Source organism: Mus caroli, chromosome 4 (genome assembly GCF_900094665.2).
Source record: "Mus caroli chromosome 4, CAROLI_EIJ_v1.1, whole genome shotgun sequence".
NCBI classification, from domain to species: Eukaryota; Metazoa; Chordata; class Mammalia; order Rodentia; family Muridae; genus Mus; species Mus caroli.
This window is the reverse complement of record NC_034573.1, coordinates 23,473,667-23,488,393: the sequence shown is the minus strand read 5'-3', so window position 1 is coordinate 23,488,393 and position 14,727 is coordinate 23,473,667. Positions and strand designations below refer to the sequence as shown.

Here is a 14,727-nt window from a genome sequence, read left to right as displayed (position 1 = left end):
CATGGTATTTTCCTGAATGACACATTAACCTCTCCAGTGTACTGATAACATGGCCTTCACTTTTGCTCGGCAGCCAAATCCGCCCTTAAAATCCTGCCATGGATTTAGAGCACTTTCAAAGAGCCAACCTGTTTTTTCCGTCCTCTGATTTATTCCCAAGAAGTTCTCCACGTTTTTGAAGTGAACTCAATAGAGAAGTAAAATACTGCATAATTCCCAGGTCTGGAAACCATCAGTGTCCAACCATTTGGGGGGGGGGGCAGAAAAAGGGAAAATTAAATATTTCAGAGTATTTGTGCATAACTGCACATGTAAACTAAAACGGTAAAACCATCTTTGGCAGTAGTCAGTGGGGAAATTAAGCAATTAAAAGTCCAAAGTTAGGCCCTAGGTCAAGTACCTAAACGCAGAGAGGGGAAAATTATAGAAAATGGAGTTTGATGATATAAAATATAGAGGTAATTTTAAGTCCTTCTGATTTTGATTTATCATCAACCCAATTGTTTACATTAATTCAGAAAAAAAATTTCCTGAAAGTAAAAGAACCGTTTGAAGTTTAGATGGTTGTTATCTAACTTACATCAGCAGATGGACAGAAGTGTGCCCTGTATTTACTAACTTAGCACACATCTTCCCCTGACAAATGACAAACACTATGGGCACCCCAAGGTGCCCATGACCTAGTTTTATCTCATAGTTAAGTATACTACAAAACTATAAGTTGTGGAAGTACCTGTGTGACACTAAATATAATTTGTTCACAGTATCTATTAGAAAAAAATCTAAGACATAGTTTTGGGATTTGGAGAGTCTCAGATCTCTTTCATGGGCGGCTTGGTGAAAAGACCCAAGATCCATTCAAGCACACATAATTCAGAAGGTCTGCCTGCCAGCAATAAAGGCCGAAATTGGATACTTGGTGAGATTAATTACCTAGATAGGGGTTGATAATGCAAGTCAAATGGGAATGTAATTAAAGTGCACCTTCCATGAAAATTATTCATTGCTGATGGATCAAGTGACAGATAAATCAAAAGGCATTTAAAAAAAGCCTACAGGTTAACTTGAAGCAGGTCCTTCCTCTTTTTAAAGCTCTGTAATTGCAGGTGTGCAGTTCACTCTTGCTGTTCTGTCCCCATCAAGATACCATAAGACAAAAGGGTAGATTGTAATGTAATCTGTGAGAAACAGAAGCCAATAGGAAAGCCATTAGGATCATGGTTACAAACAAAAGGTCAGCTAGACTGGAACCAGTTGGCTGGCAGCTTTCAGAAGAGAGTGTCACTCGGTGCTCATACTATAATAGGACTTGCAACCATAAAGAAAGACAAGCGATGAATTAATAAGTTGACTACTCCCTAGGGTGCAATTCTTACAGATGAAAGGCATGCTGTGGCAATCAAACAGAGTTATAAATTAGATAAATCGAATGGCATAAAAACTATTTGCATCATTATTATTAAATAAAGTCTTCCTGGATGTGCTATTAATTCTTTACTGTCAATATATTTATTTACACCCTAAGAACAATAAAAAACAAACAAAAAACCCCAATGTTTCGTAACAGTGGCAGGGTAATTTTAGCTACCCACAGGAACACTAAATCAAATTTCTGTGTTCAATTCTCCTAGATATATTTATTATACACCTAAGAGTAGACAGACAAAACTAAGTGTCCAATTACATGAGAGTTGTTGAAAAACATGCTACTCATTTGCCGGCTTCAAAAAATAAACACATTTTTCTTTTACTGACTTCTGTTAAGAATACACATAACAGTTTTCTTGTCTTCTAAAATAAACTTGATGCTGTACAGGAAACCTACCTATTTGGTAGATGGCATAACTTTTCTTAGTAAAAATACATATTTAGCCTGGATACTACAACAACAACAACAAAAAAGCAAACAACAAAACCTTCCAATTACTACAGATTCACTTTTATAAACATATAATTTGGTGACTTTCTAAAATTTTATAATTTAAATCACACCTTACAAAACTCTAATTTCAAATACACCAAAAATTCCATCTTGCCAAAATACGAAATAAAACCATTTCAAGTTTTTAAAACATAATGCAATCAAAATAGATTTTGCATTGGTATATAAGAAATTTAAAAGGTTAAATATAAATATTTAATTTAGTTCTAATGAAGATATATTCTAAGTTGTTTTATAGAAAAATAAATTTCATAGGCTTCTACTTTCAGCAGTGGGAAAGTCCAGAGGCAAACAAGCAGACAGAGGGAAATTTCATCACAGAAACACAGGCAGAGTGCTTAGTTCTGGAGTACTGAAGAAAGAAATATAGACACACACTCTCAGACTCATCTTCATTCACAAAGTTTACAGATTAAAGTTGAAAAGGGCTCAGCAAACACCCAATGTATTTTCAGCAGACAATGTTCTACATATCCACTGAGGTCCCTAATTAATAACTTAATACCAAAGAAAATATAGCGTCAACTCTTCTGGCTTCAGCACATTCGCCGAGGTCTGTCCAGAAAACAGACTGAAGAGTTGCCAGGAGACAACAATTACAATCCACTCATGCATTTCCACCTTAGGTCAAATTAAAAAATGGAACTTGGACATAGATAGTAGTTTAAAGGAAGACAGTCAGTATTTTTTTCTGACTTGACAGCATGTAGTGTAGCAGGTTTATGGTAAAAAATGACATTAAAACCCAAGAGTTCTTGAAATGGTTTCCCAGCATTCTGTTTATAAAAATTTTAAAACTTAAAATTAAATTAAAGAGAAAACTACATGAGAAAATGAAGTTTGTTCAGTGGTAACAGATGTTGAAAATAGCCGGAATCATTTCAAAACTTTTGGGCAATTTTCTGGTTTAGTATATATGTATTTGTATGTATACTTGTGTGTTTGTTTTGTTTGTGAGTGTGTGTTTGAGTTTGTGTATTTGTGTGTGTGTGTGAGTTTGGGTATGTTGGTGTGCATGTTTGTATTTATTAGTTTGTCTGTGTGCATTTGTGTGTTTGTGTGTTTTCCTAAAGAGCAAGCTGAAAGAGTGCTTCAGGTCGGTACTACCACACAGATATTTAACCAGTCCTACCTCTGTCATACAAGTACGCATCCAGCAAAATCCCTCCACGTTGAAAACAGGTGAGTGTGCACTATGGTGCAATTTAAGATACATGGGAAAAGGAGACAAAGAAACAGGGAAAACAAAATACACAATAAAACAACATCATATAACTACAAGCTATATCGATGTCCATGGTAATAAATGTGAAGACACAAGGCTCTTTATGTGGTATATACTAAATTTATAGCCTTCAGTATTAACAATGGCAACACATTACAAGAGAGATGGTTATATGTGTACAGTTTTTCTTTATATAATTAACGGCTCTCCTTTTTTTTTTGACCTCTATTTGTGCTATTATATGGATCTCAACAATAAAATTTATGTGAGGGTAAATGTGGGTTTTTAGTGATGTCAGGCATGTAAGAAAATAGAATGAAATGTCAAAACAAGGAGAAAACAAGGTTATGATAATGCATTGGAAAAGAACATCGGCAGCCATTTCTCTCCAAACCAAACTCAGACTCATTTTCCGTCTCAGTCTTTAGCGGTTTGATAAATGTTGTATGAAATCAGCATAAAAAGCAATCTATTACAATTCAGTCCAGCCAACCCCAAGCATGCCTGCTGCATATGCCACAGTGTATTTGTTTCTGACCATGGAAATAGGATTATGATATTTTCTACCTCAAATTTCCCAGCACAACTGCCTTTCTTAGCTCCAAATGTTCATCTCCAAAGGATTTCTGTCTGTCTTCATTTGGATGACCTCTGAAGACATTTGAATCTGTCAATACCTGGCTGAAAAAGGAGAAAGTGCCCCTTTCTGGCCTTGCAGTGCCTGCCTTGCTATCTACCTCAGATGCCACACTTTTTATATTTGCATCCTGTATCATTGGTGTTCTACCAGCTTGTAACATTGGGGGTTCTAAAAAACATTATTTTCTCACATATATGCAGCTATTGCCATTTATGTTCAAATCAGTACAATTATATATATATATATATATATATATATATATATATATATACTATATATATAGTATAGCCCGACAAATCCAGAGTTAATAGTGGTGATTAAAAGTACTAAAACATTTGAATAACCCACTAGTGCTAATGCCTAAACCAGTGTTTGCTAGTCTATCCTATATAAATGTCTCGCTGCCTGGTATGTTTAACGTTCTGCATCTTTCTATACATTGAACTTAATGACTAGATATTATCAAAACTTGAGGTGCTAATTATGAGATGTCAAATGCACTGCGTAATTAAGAACTGCATGTCTTAAACCTATGGCAACTGTTTTGACACACCCCTTCTATGATCCTCGTCTGCAACAGGACAAGAATCTACAGGTTTATATGTGCATCTCTGTCACTTATTTTGTCACAGAGCATACATCATCTGGTCTGGGTGTCCCAGATTAATTTTGTTAGGATGGAGCAATTATCTCTTCCTTTCTGATTGACCTCTTTGTAAATGAAGTGCAGTGAAGCTGGATAATTTTTCATGGATCTTTCACCTCTTAATTGATTCTACCCATTGCTTCTAAAAGAACAAAGTCATAAAACAGATTTAAACAAGTAAAGATCAGCCTATTGCAATTCTAATTGACAGATCTGAGAAGCAAGATCTTGATAGTGTTCTCTCTTTTACCCTATTACTTGGATCAGTTGGTTAGAACTGTTAATGATTCTCGTGAATCAATGTCTTTTCTAGGTACATCTAATTTACTGCATTCGGGGATAAATACAGATGTTTTCTGGATAGCTCTGCCTCATTTCACCAGGCTGCTTGTCTGAATCAAATTTGCTTCAATTCATCACCAACAAAGCAAGAAATAAAATAATCAACATTTACTCTCTCTTTCAGCAGACTGGGGCTGAAACGGAACAATCAAATGCTGATCAATGTAAAGACCATCTTCTACTGTTCTCAAGGCGATGCCACTCTGTAGGTTCAGGGATTCAACGGGCATGCATGGGTAAGATGGGAAGGGTATAGAAACTGGATCTGGCAAGAACTGTGTTCCACTAGTACACAGGTCCAAGAGCTTATTATTGCATATTTATATTCATTCACACACAACCAGGTTATGGGGCTCTCTACTTTCTGGCTTTTCATTGTCTGAAATCAAGTCTGTCTCCAGAATGCTTTTATTTTAGTAACAGAAGTAGTTTGACAATTGACTCCACAAGAACAGATTAATGGCTCACACATCAAAGCTATCTGTACATTGGAAAGTAAATCACAGTGAGAATTGGTTCGGACCAAATAAAGATTAACAAAAGGTACTTTCTAAATTAATTCATATCAGAAACTTTTGGTGCATTTCAATTGCTATCACAGTAATAAATTTGCTATTTTAATCACTTTTAATTATTTAGAAACTCCATAAACAGATAATGAATTCACAGATATCTACCAAAGATTATATCCTGCAATTTTTTTCTTGCATATTTCATTTCGGTCCTTAAGTAAACATGGTTTCTGTATCTTTTCTCCTTAAAAGAAAAGAAGAAGCAGGCACATTTTAGTGAAAACAACTTTCTATTTATCACTTAACTGTTTTTTGTTTCTTTGTTTTTGTTTGTTTGTTTGTTTTACCTTTTAAAAAGGAAGTCATTATTTCTTTGTAAATATCATTTTAGGGAATGTATTTTAGTCAGCTTATGCCTTGACTTGAGACAGTTTCAATAGCAAAATGAATAAGGGTAAAACATAGTCAAAGAATCACTGTATCTAATACTGTCACATGGACTGTTCAAGGATAAAAATCCAAGGTCTCTTTAATAGAAGGGGTTCAAAGTTGGTAAGTTAAAAATTTAATTCTCTGAAATATAGTTGTAAAATATTGCCCAAAATATTATATACAGCAGTTACTTCTTAATTGTGTACAAATTGTAGATTAAGATTGCCAAGAATATGACAAACTTTTTAAGCTTAGAAACTGACACAAAAATTCCTAACTAATTTGTACAGAGTCATACGGCAACATCATAGCACAGCCTGTCTATTTCATTAGATAATTAATCAGCTTGTTTTGAGTATAGAAAACAGCATGACTACAGGTCAGCTTGCCATTTACCACGACTCTCACTAAACTATTTGAAAATTTTAGAGGAGGAAAATCACCAAAAAAATGTAAATATCTACAACTCTCACATTTGCCAGATACACAAAGGAGTAGTAGATGCCTTATTTAATCTCATGTTCATAGAAAAAAATTTTTTCTTTCAAAATGAGATGAACTCCAACGACTTCGCAGATGAATAGCTATATTAATTCACATGGTCTGCTGGACATACTATATAGACTTACTTAAAGTTATTTTCCTACAGTTGAAGGGACTAAAAATTCCCCAAACAAAACCTAACAGATTTCAACTTTGCCAAGATTTCACTTTTGGCTTAGAGATCATGGTTTCCCATCTATGAATTCTTAGAGAATGTCCTCAGGTAAGTGGAAGGAGGGGAAAAGGGGTGAAAAGAGTCTAGGGTCACTTCTTAAAAGGTAGTGGGTTGTGAGGAAGCAGATTACTGGAAGATGTCATTTCCTCTTTCCTCCTTGTACAACCTATTACCTGATATGGACACATTGGGGGTCAAAGAGCCAGCATAATCACAGAGAAAGGGCAGAGAGCCCAGCTCTTCCACTGTAAATGACATAGGCTTGCTTACACATGTATGCTTAATAAAATTAACACATTTTCTAAATGATGTTTCATTTTTTTTTGTAGTTGTAAGTTTTTCAACCTAGTGGTGAATTGATTATATTTTATGAAGAATTTAATGTTACTTTATAACCAGTAAAGGTTCTAGAAACAGAAGATGTATTTTCTTATTAATAGCATGTTTCCTTTAAATTTAAACCAAGGTTTAGATTTCTAAGAAATATAAAAATGCACTAACTTAAACAGAACAGACTCATTTTATGTATCAGGCATATAAGTTGATTTGTGTCCATTTTAAATCATAGGAAAGAGAAAATTTGGTTTGATTTTTGAGGAAAATATTCATAGTTGAATCACATTAGCTCACGTGAATAGGCTGTTTGTGAAAGTTAAAAAAGACCTGTGCTTGCATCTTTTTAGTATAGCTTTGCTTATGTATTATGCTATATCATAGGATGTTACCAACGTACTTAATTTCGAACATTACATAAAAAATAAAACACAAATCAAGCTAAAGGGATCACTGAAATAACTCTTAGAATGAGAAGTCAGATCTGGGAATCGAAAAACACAAAATTAATTAAACTGAAATGTGTAATTCTCTTTTTGCTTGAAGAAAGGGAATGAAATGACCACCAGAGATAATACTGTTTATCATAATTACCTCTCAAAGGTATTTTGTCATTAATGTCCACAGGACATTGTTAGATCCCCTTCTTGTGAACAGTTCATACTTTACTTAACCTGAGAATTCCCATGCAATGGATTCTACAACTAAGAGACTAAGAAACTATCTTAGATATAATCATATACACACTTTTGAATATTCTGAGGTAGTCAGTGTAATAAATTGCAATACTATGGGTAAAGCAACTTACTGGTGATCCTTTAAAGTCTTTTTTTTTGTTTATTTGTTTTTTTTCGAGACAGGGTTTCTCTGTGTAGCCCTGGCTGTCCTGGAACTCACTCTGTAGACCAGGCTGACCTTGAACTCAGAAATCCGCCTACCTCTGCCTCCCAAGTGCTGGGATTAAAGGCATGTGCCACCACTGCCTGGCTAAAGTCACATTCTTATATTCAATGTTTTACCTATAAAATTTCACAAAATCATTCAAACTTTTAGTGATATGATATTAGCTCTGTGAAAACCATTCACCCATATACAATCAAACTTACAATGAGTGAAAGAAAAGAAACTAAGATATCAATGGATTTTATTGTGTCTGTAAGACACTGAATAATGCCCACATATGCTCACCTGTTGGAATTAATCTAGAGAGGTATTTATGGCAGTCTATCTGGAGTCGTCAAATAAAGACAAAGAAAGAGACAAAGCCCAAGCAGGCCATCTCTCCCTAGTAAAGCACTAATGTATCTGTTAGCCAAAGAGGTCCCATGGGAACCCTAAACTACACAGGCCATTGCCAAGACTAGAGGGTACTCTCTGCAATCTCTCAGCAAGGGCCATAGCTGAATGCAATGTCCACACAACTTGTTGAACATCGAGCTACCATGTTGGTGCTCACTGAGTGTTCACAGTTGGGGGAGGGGATCTCTGATCCTTGTGCCTTATTCAGGGGCTCGTTTACTTCCCACTGTTTGTTTCGTCCAATCCCCATGCATTTGTTTTTGTCTTATATTTTATTTTATTATCATCCCTAAGAAGGCTAAGGGATAATAACGAATGAAAAACAGAAATTAATTCCCTGGGAGGTGGAGAGAAACTGGGAGGAGTACAGGGAAGAGAAACTGTAAGTAGGATCTATTATGTGAGGAAACAAAATGATTTTCCACAAATGGGGGAAATCAACTATGATTAATATGTAAATGTGTTATGAAAAATACACAGAAATTTATACTCCATCAACATCAACTTGCTTACTCCCAAAGCCAGCACTTTTTGCTACATCAGGTCTGATTTCCCAACACAAGGTTCCCACCAGCCCCTCAGGGAAATCTTTACTGACCCAGCCCAGATCATCATCTTTCTCTAAACACAGCCTGAACTTTGCTCCCTTATTTTTTTTTAACCATGACTTAATTTTATGTAATGGATGTTGTGATGTGGTGGTCACAGTCCCCTTGGTGAAGGACAAAAGAAATTATTTTACCAGATGCTGAGATAGCTGCCAAGAAGCAGAACTCACTTCCCTGTTCCATCAGATTTTTTTTTTTTGTCTGAAAAATGATATTCCTTCCTAGTGAAACTTACAGTCAATATCTGGGAGACACTGAAGTGTAAAATTCATTTCAATAGAGGATAACATTGGAAGTTCATTAAATGGGGACCATTCCCTGGAGACGGAAGAAGATTTCCAAAATGACGGCATCACAGCTCAATTTCCCAGCAGCCCACTTTTGTTTGCTGTCCTCTTCCAGGGCTATCTAATCTCAAGCCCACCCCTAATCAAGCTCCGTCTAGCTGACTGCTTCTTAGTGAGCCCAATTTGAGAAACAAACCATTACTTCTTCTTGAAGTTTGCAGTTTTTAGCGGAATTCCTTCCCAGTGCTCTCCAGGACAACATAGCAATACATGGGCTATATTTAAAAAAAAAATATATCGTGGATGTATACACGATACAGATTCCTCACCACAGGTCCATATGCAGTTGTCGTTACACTATTGCAATTTAAACAGGCAGTAGGGTGGGGAAATTAGCAAAGAATGGAAGGCTAGAGCAGGCTCCTTGATTCCGCAGAAGACCACAAAGAGCATCCTATAAGCCTACTGCAATGTTCGCCAAACTTCATCATCTAGTGCAGGGCCGCTTTTAGTACAGCTGATAACCGAGTCCTCAGCGACATCTACTAAATATCGACTGCACAGCATCTTTCAACAGTGTCAGTTGAGAAAAGCTCCAATTTCTGAAACGTCTTCCAGTAATAAGATTTTTTTTCTGGTGGTTTTAGAAATGTCTGGCTTCTCCAACTGACTTCCTGACATGCATTTTTTCAGAACATATTAACTGTAACAAAAGCTGACTAAGGAAGGCATTTCAATTATCAGTTAAAAAAATAATAATGAAAGCTAGTATTAGACTAAGCTACAAGTTCGTAATTATCATTTCTTTCGAAATACTCATTAAAATGGCAAAGTGTGTGTTAAAAATTTTGGACGGTCACAAAATCCCACATCTACTGATGAACTTAAAATACACTAATGCAAAATTTAAAAAGCAAAGTTCAGATATTTCAAAAATCTTTGAATACAAATGACCCCAATAGGACCATACCATAGGGACTGGCACTAGTAGGAGTTGTGGCCTTGTTGGAGTAGGTGTGGTTTCCTTGGAAGAAGTGTATCACTAGGGCATGGGCTTGGGAGGCTCAAACCCCTTCACTTCCTGCTGCCTGATGTTCTAGATGTAGAACTCTCAGCTTCTTCTTCAGCACCATGACTGCCTGCATGCTGCCATGATTCCCAATATGACTACAATGGACTAAAGCACTATAATTGTAAGCTATCCCCAATTGTTCTCACTTATAGGAGTTGCCATGGTCAAGATCTCTTCACAGCAATAAAAACCCTAAGATAATCATATTCAATGCAGTAAAAAAATGGCTTAGCAATATATAATAACATAACAACCACATTCATTATTTTTAATGTCATGTAGAATATTGCCATAAGAAATACTATTCAGTATTTTAACAGTAGTTTTTCACTCCTCCTTTAGAGCTTTCAACCAAACAGTTTGAAGTATGACAGTTTAAACCAGCTTAGAATGCTTCCACCTTTACTTTCCCCGCCAGAACTATGGGGATATTAAATGACTATAAATGTCATGTAACAAGTTACAAGAGAAATAAGCAAAAGTTAAATAATCAAAATGCTGGCAAAATAAAAATCTGTGCAGTGGCATTAACTAAACACGCAAGCAAAACCACTAATACAATCCAACATTATGAACTCAGTAAAATCCCGCTGCACATACCTGCTTGACCGGTGGTGATGCTAACGGCAGCGAAGAGCCTCTGGGATCTGCTTAAGTCTGAAACTCCATTTACAGCTTCAACTTCGAAAGTGTAATTTGCATGCGCAAGTAGGTCCATGACAGTGACATAGTTATCCTCTAATCCCGTCTGCTGGGGCATGTATCCAATATTACTTCCGCAGGGCACACACTCTCCCTGTTCCCAACTGCACCGCTTACACAGTATTCTGTAGGTGACGTCGTTTCTTCCCCCGTTGTCAGCCGGAGGACTCCATTCCAAACTTACAGTCGTTTGATTGATGTTGAAAATAAGGTTCTGTGGTGCAGAGGGAGGCCCTTTGGAAGCCAAAAATAAATAAACAAGTAGGCAAAAGAAGAAGAAAAAAGTATACAAACAAAATGAACACTAGCATCTATGAGGAATATGAAAATAGAATACGGCTGACATGATTTCTTTCACATAAGCACTGAATTGTAGTTACTAGAGAAGCTATATAAGCCCTCCATGAATTCACTCCGTAAGAGGCTTCATTTCTTTTCTGTTTATGTTGAACAAGAACAGGACAATCACTGTCTTTCTATTTTTGCCACAGCCATTCACAATGTTTCTTCTAAGAAATTAAGAAAGTTATCACACCCAAGGGGAAAAAAAAGTTAAGTGATAGTTTTCTTTTGAGCCATATTAAAGTAAACACACTGGCTTCATTCACATTATGCTCAAGAGATACTGATAGCAATGAGTGGGTCTGCTATTTGGGCTTCTCAAATATTCATTAATTTTTGAAGCACCAAAATGGAAGACTGATTTTTGTTTATCACCGAGATTTTAATTCAGAAAACACTACTATTTAGTCACATTTGATCCACTGTATGACCAGTAATATGTAATATTTTCTAAGAAATACTATATGTAAAATGTTAGTAAATGCCTCTTAAATGGTGAGAGGTAAAGTTATACTAACATTTCTATTTAACTAAATCTGTTTATTAAAATGTTTTTAAAATTTTTTATTGGTTAGTTTATTTACATTTCAAATGTTATCCCCCTTCCCTGTTTCACCTCCAAAATGCCCTATTCTACCCACCCCCACCTCCTGCATCCACAAGGGTGCTCCCCCAAACCCCATCTCTGCCCTAGCATTCCCTTTCAAGCATCAAGCCTTCACAGGACCAAGGGCCTCCCCTCAAAGTTTCAAAGTAAGGTCTGCCTAAGTGATGCTCAAATGCTGCAAATGAATAGAAAGGAGATCTAAGCCATTCTTTCTGTGGCTTGAACTTACTCGTGCATGCAACGTATGGTGGGTCAGAAGGAGCTCTGTAGTACCCATCTTCGCATTCACACCTCGATGCTCCTTCTCGGTCAGAGAAGCTGTGGGTTGGACAGCGAGAGCACTGGAGGTCCTGAGATGAAGATTTGTAGAACCTGCGGCCACAGGCTGGAGAGGAGAGAGGGAGGGCAGAGTAAGGAGAAGTGGGCCAGGACTGACTGTGATGTCTGGGGATATTCAGGAAAAAAAAAATAAGAGATTGTATCTCTTTTGTGAACAATAAACTTCCCATGACCTAATATATGCTTTAATATGTTGCCACAGGGGAAAACCATGATACATTTTAAAAACAAAACAAAAAAACAAAACAAAACAAATGCACAATAGAGAAAATGTGCACTTGCAGTTGGGCTCAATGCAATGCTAAATATTAGAACACTGAAGAGTCGATTGATGGTCTCAAGGAAAAACAGAGAACCTTCAAATCAACATCTGAACTGCATATCACTAATAATGGTACACAAACTTCCATCTGGATATGGCTGAAATGCTTTGCTCCAAATTTCCGGGGACTCCAAGCCTCAAGTTGATCACATGACAGTTATACAGTAGGTTCCTCTCCATTTCCTAACCAGTTTTGTTAAAGAAACACTTAAATATCAAGTGTACGGGATGACAGGTCATTACAGAGAAAGTCATATATGCCCTGGAGTGGATGGCGTTCCTGTTCTCCTGGGCTCAGGGAGGTGTAGTGCTCAGGAAGCCAGCAATTGCTCTAGGCAGTGAGCAGAGAGCCATAGATGCTTCAGCTCCTTCCCCAGCTGGCTACTGCAACTCACTCAGACCCCACTGTGTGAGGTACCCATGTGGCAATTAGTCTTCTTAGATATTTTATATGCTCATGATTATCTTCAATTCAAATTTTGCTAGTTGAAATTTTTTTTTTATTATTTCAGCATCGTGACTATTTCTTAAGGGTACTCTAAACATGTGAAATATCATTCTTTATATTTATTAAAATAATACATAAGTACTTTGAGTTTTATTGAAAAAATAGCTATATCTAAAGAAACATCAGTGAATATTTTACACCTATTTTAAATTTTTAAATTTTTGTGTGTTATTTTAAAATGAGATTTCTCTCTGTGTAGTCCTATGTATTTTATGTAGACCAGGGAGGCCTTGAATTTGTAGACAGCGGCCTGCCTCTGCCTTCCAAGTGCTGGGTAAAAAGGCACATGCCAGCATACTAAACTCTAAAGTTTTAATCTCTACTTGAAGGTTTAGATTGATCTCCTTGTGTGCTATTCAGAAGAAAAAAAAATCTAATTTAATTCCCTGGATAGTACTTGATACTTCAAAGGGTGTCATATTTCCAAAAAGTTTGAGTCATATTTGCTTTTGTTTACATGTTTGAGTCTATTTGCTTTTGTTTACATATACAAATATTTTTGTATACAGCTTTGAAGTGTTGAAAGGCTTATTATTATTTAGGATTTGAGCAATTAATGCTGTTTACAAGATAAGCATGTTACACAGCATACATTTAACTTATAGACATACAGATAATCAAGAGCACATCTTGTTGTAAATGTAAGATTCACTACTGCCCTCAGAACCTGATCCTCTAAACTGTGTTTTCCAGTACACACAAGTGGGAAATGGGAGCAATCACATTAGACAAAGGCACACAGCGCAGCCTGACGTATTCTCAATAGCAACTATTACACATAAGGTACAGAGAAAGCAGGGCAGCTCCACAATACCAAGTCACAGCAAAATTAACGACACATGCAGATTTGATCTTGCCCTATTAAAGATGTTCACTGGTAAGAAAGAGTCTAGTATAAACTTCTCAGACCCCCTCACACAAAACTGTTACTTTATCAACATCCACTGTATCTTGTTTTGTGTTCCATCTGTATACAAGGATAAAAGATACCATGGGAGAACACAGAGATGGCACTGCTTCTTGAAACAGTGAGGCTTAGAAATGTCAGATAGTCTCTCCATGTCACTGATATCATTTATTTTTTAACAGACTGTGGTGGAGATTGAAAACATGAAGGGGACCACAATAGCACTATGACTTGATATTTAGCAGGTAAGGATTTCAGGGAGCAACCTAAGGCTCACTAGTGGAATCCCTACCAGCCTCCATGTTAGAAAATCAAGTTCCCAATGAACACTCATGATGTTGGGAATGTATCTATAATATGTAATGTGGAGAAATTTAAAAGTCTTACTGCTCATCTTTCAAATTGCATTAAATTGTATTTCCCCTTTAACAGATGGGAAAACAGATTTGAAGCAAAAGTAACCTGAATTCTTCAAATAATTCCACTTGCCTGCTTTAAAACTGGATTTAGAATACAGGTCTGCACACATAAAACCGTATGCTGTTCATGACAGGAGTCTCAGTTTGATGTTAGCTCTCAAGAATTTTAGTTACTCTAAGTAATCTTGTAATTTTCAATAGATATATTATCTCTTTTATGTACTGCTACTAAGTCACTACTATTATTTTGGTTTAGAAGTCTATGTAATAATACTCTAATACATTTTAATGAGAGATATTAAATAGACCATCTCAATTTCACTATGAATTCTGGCACTGCACAATTATGGAATGCATTCATGGCTATAATTAAATAAGGGTAATACTAGAAAAATGTTCGTAATTCTTTCCTTTGAAGTAATATTTGGTTGTAGTGCAGGTAACATTGAAAATTATAAGTTGTAACAAGTTAGTTTATCTAACCTCAAAGGAAACTATCAATTTAGAGTTATTAAAAGTAAGTAC

General features: G+C 36.2%; 1 protein-coding gene across 6 annotated transcripts in view; it reads right to left on the bottom strand.

Moving 5' to 3' along the window:
• The window catches only part of Epha7 (EPH receptor A7), a 152,366-nt gene that overhangs the window by 83,059 nt on the left and 54,580 nt on the right, over positions 1 to 14,727 (bottom strand). For all 6 annotated transcript variants that reach the window (XM_021161335.2, XM_021161337.1, XM_021161341.1 and 3 more), the window contains exons 4-5: positions 11,937 to 12,092; positions 10,657 to 10,992 (exon numbers count right to left, since the gene is read on the bottom strand). In XM_021161335.2, the coding sequence (XP_021016994.1) occupies positions 10,657 to 10,992; positions 11,937 to 12,092 (492 nt within the window). The remainder of the gene's footprint in view (positions 1 to 10,656; positions 10,993 to 11,936; positions 12,093 to 14,727) is intronic.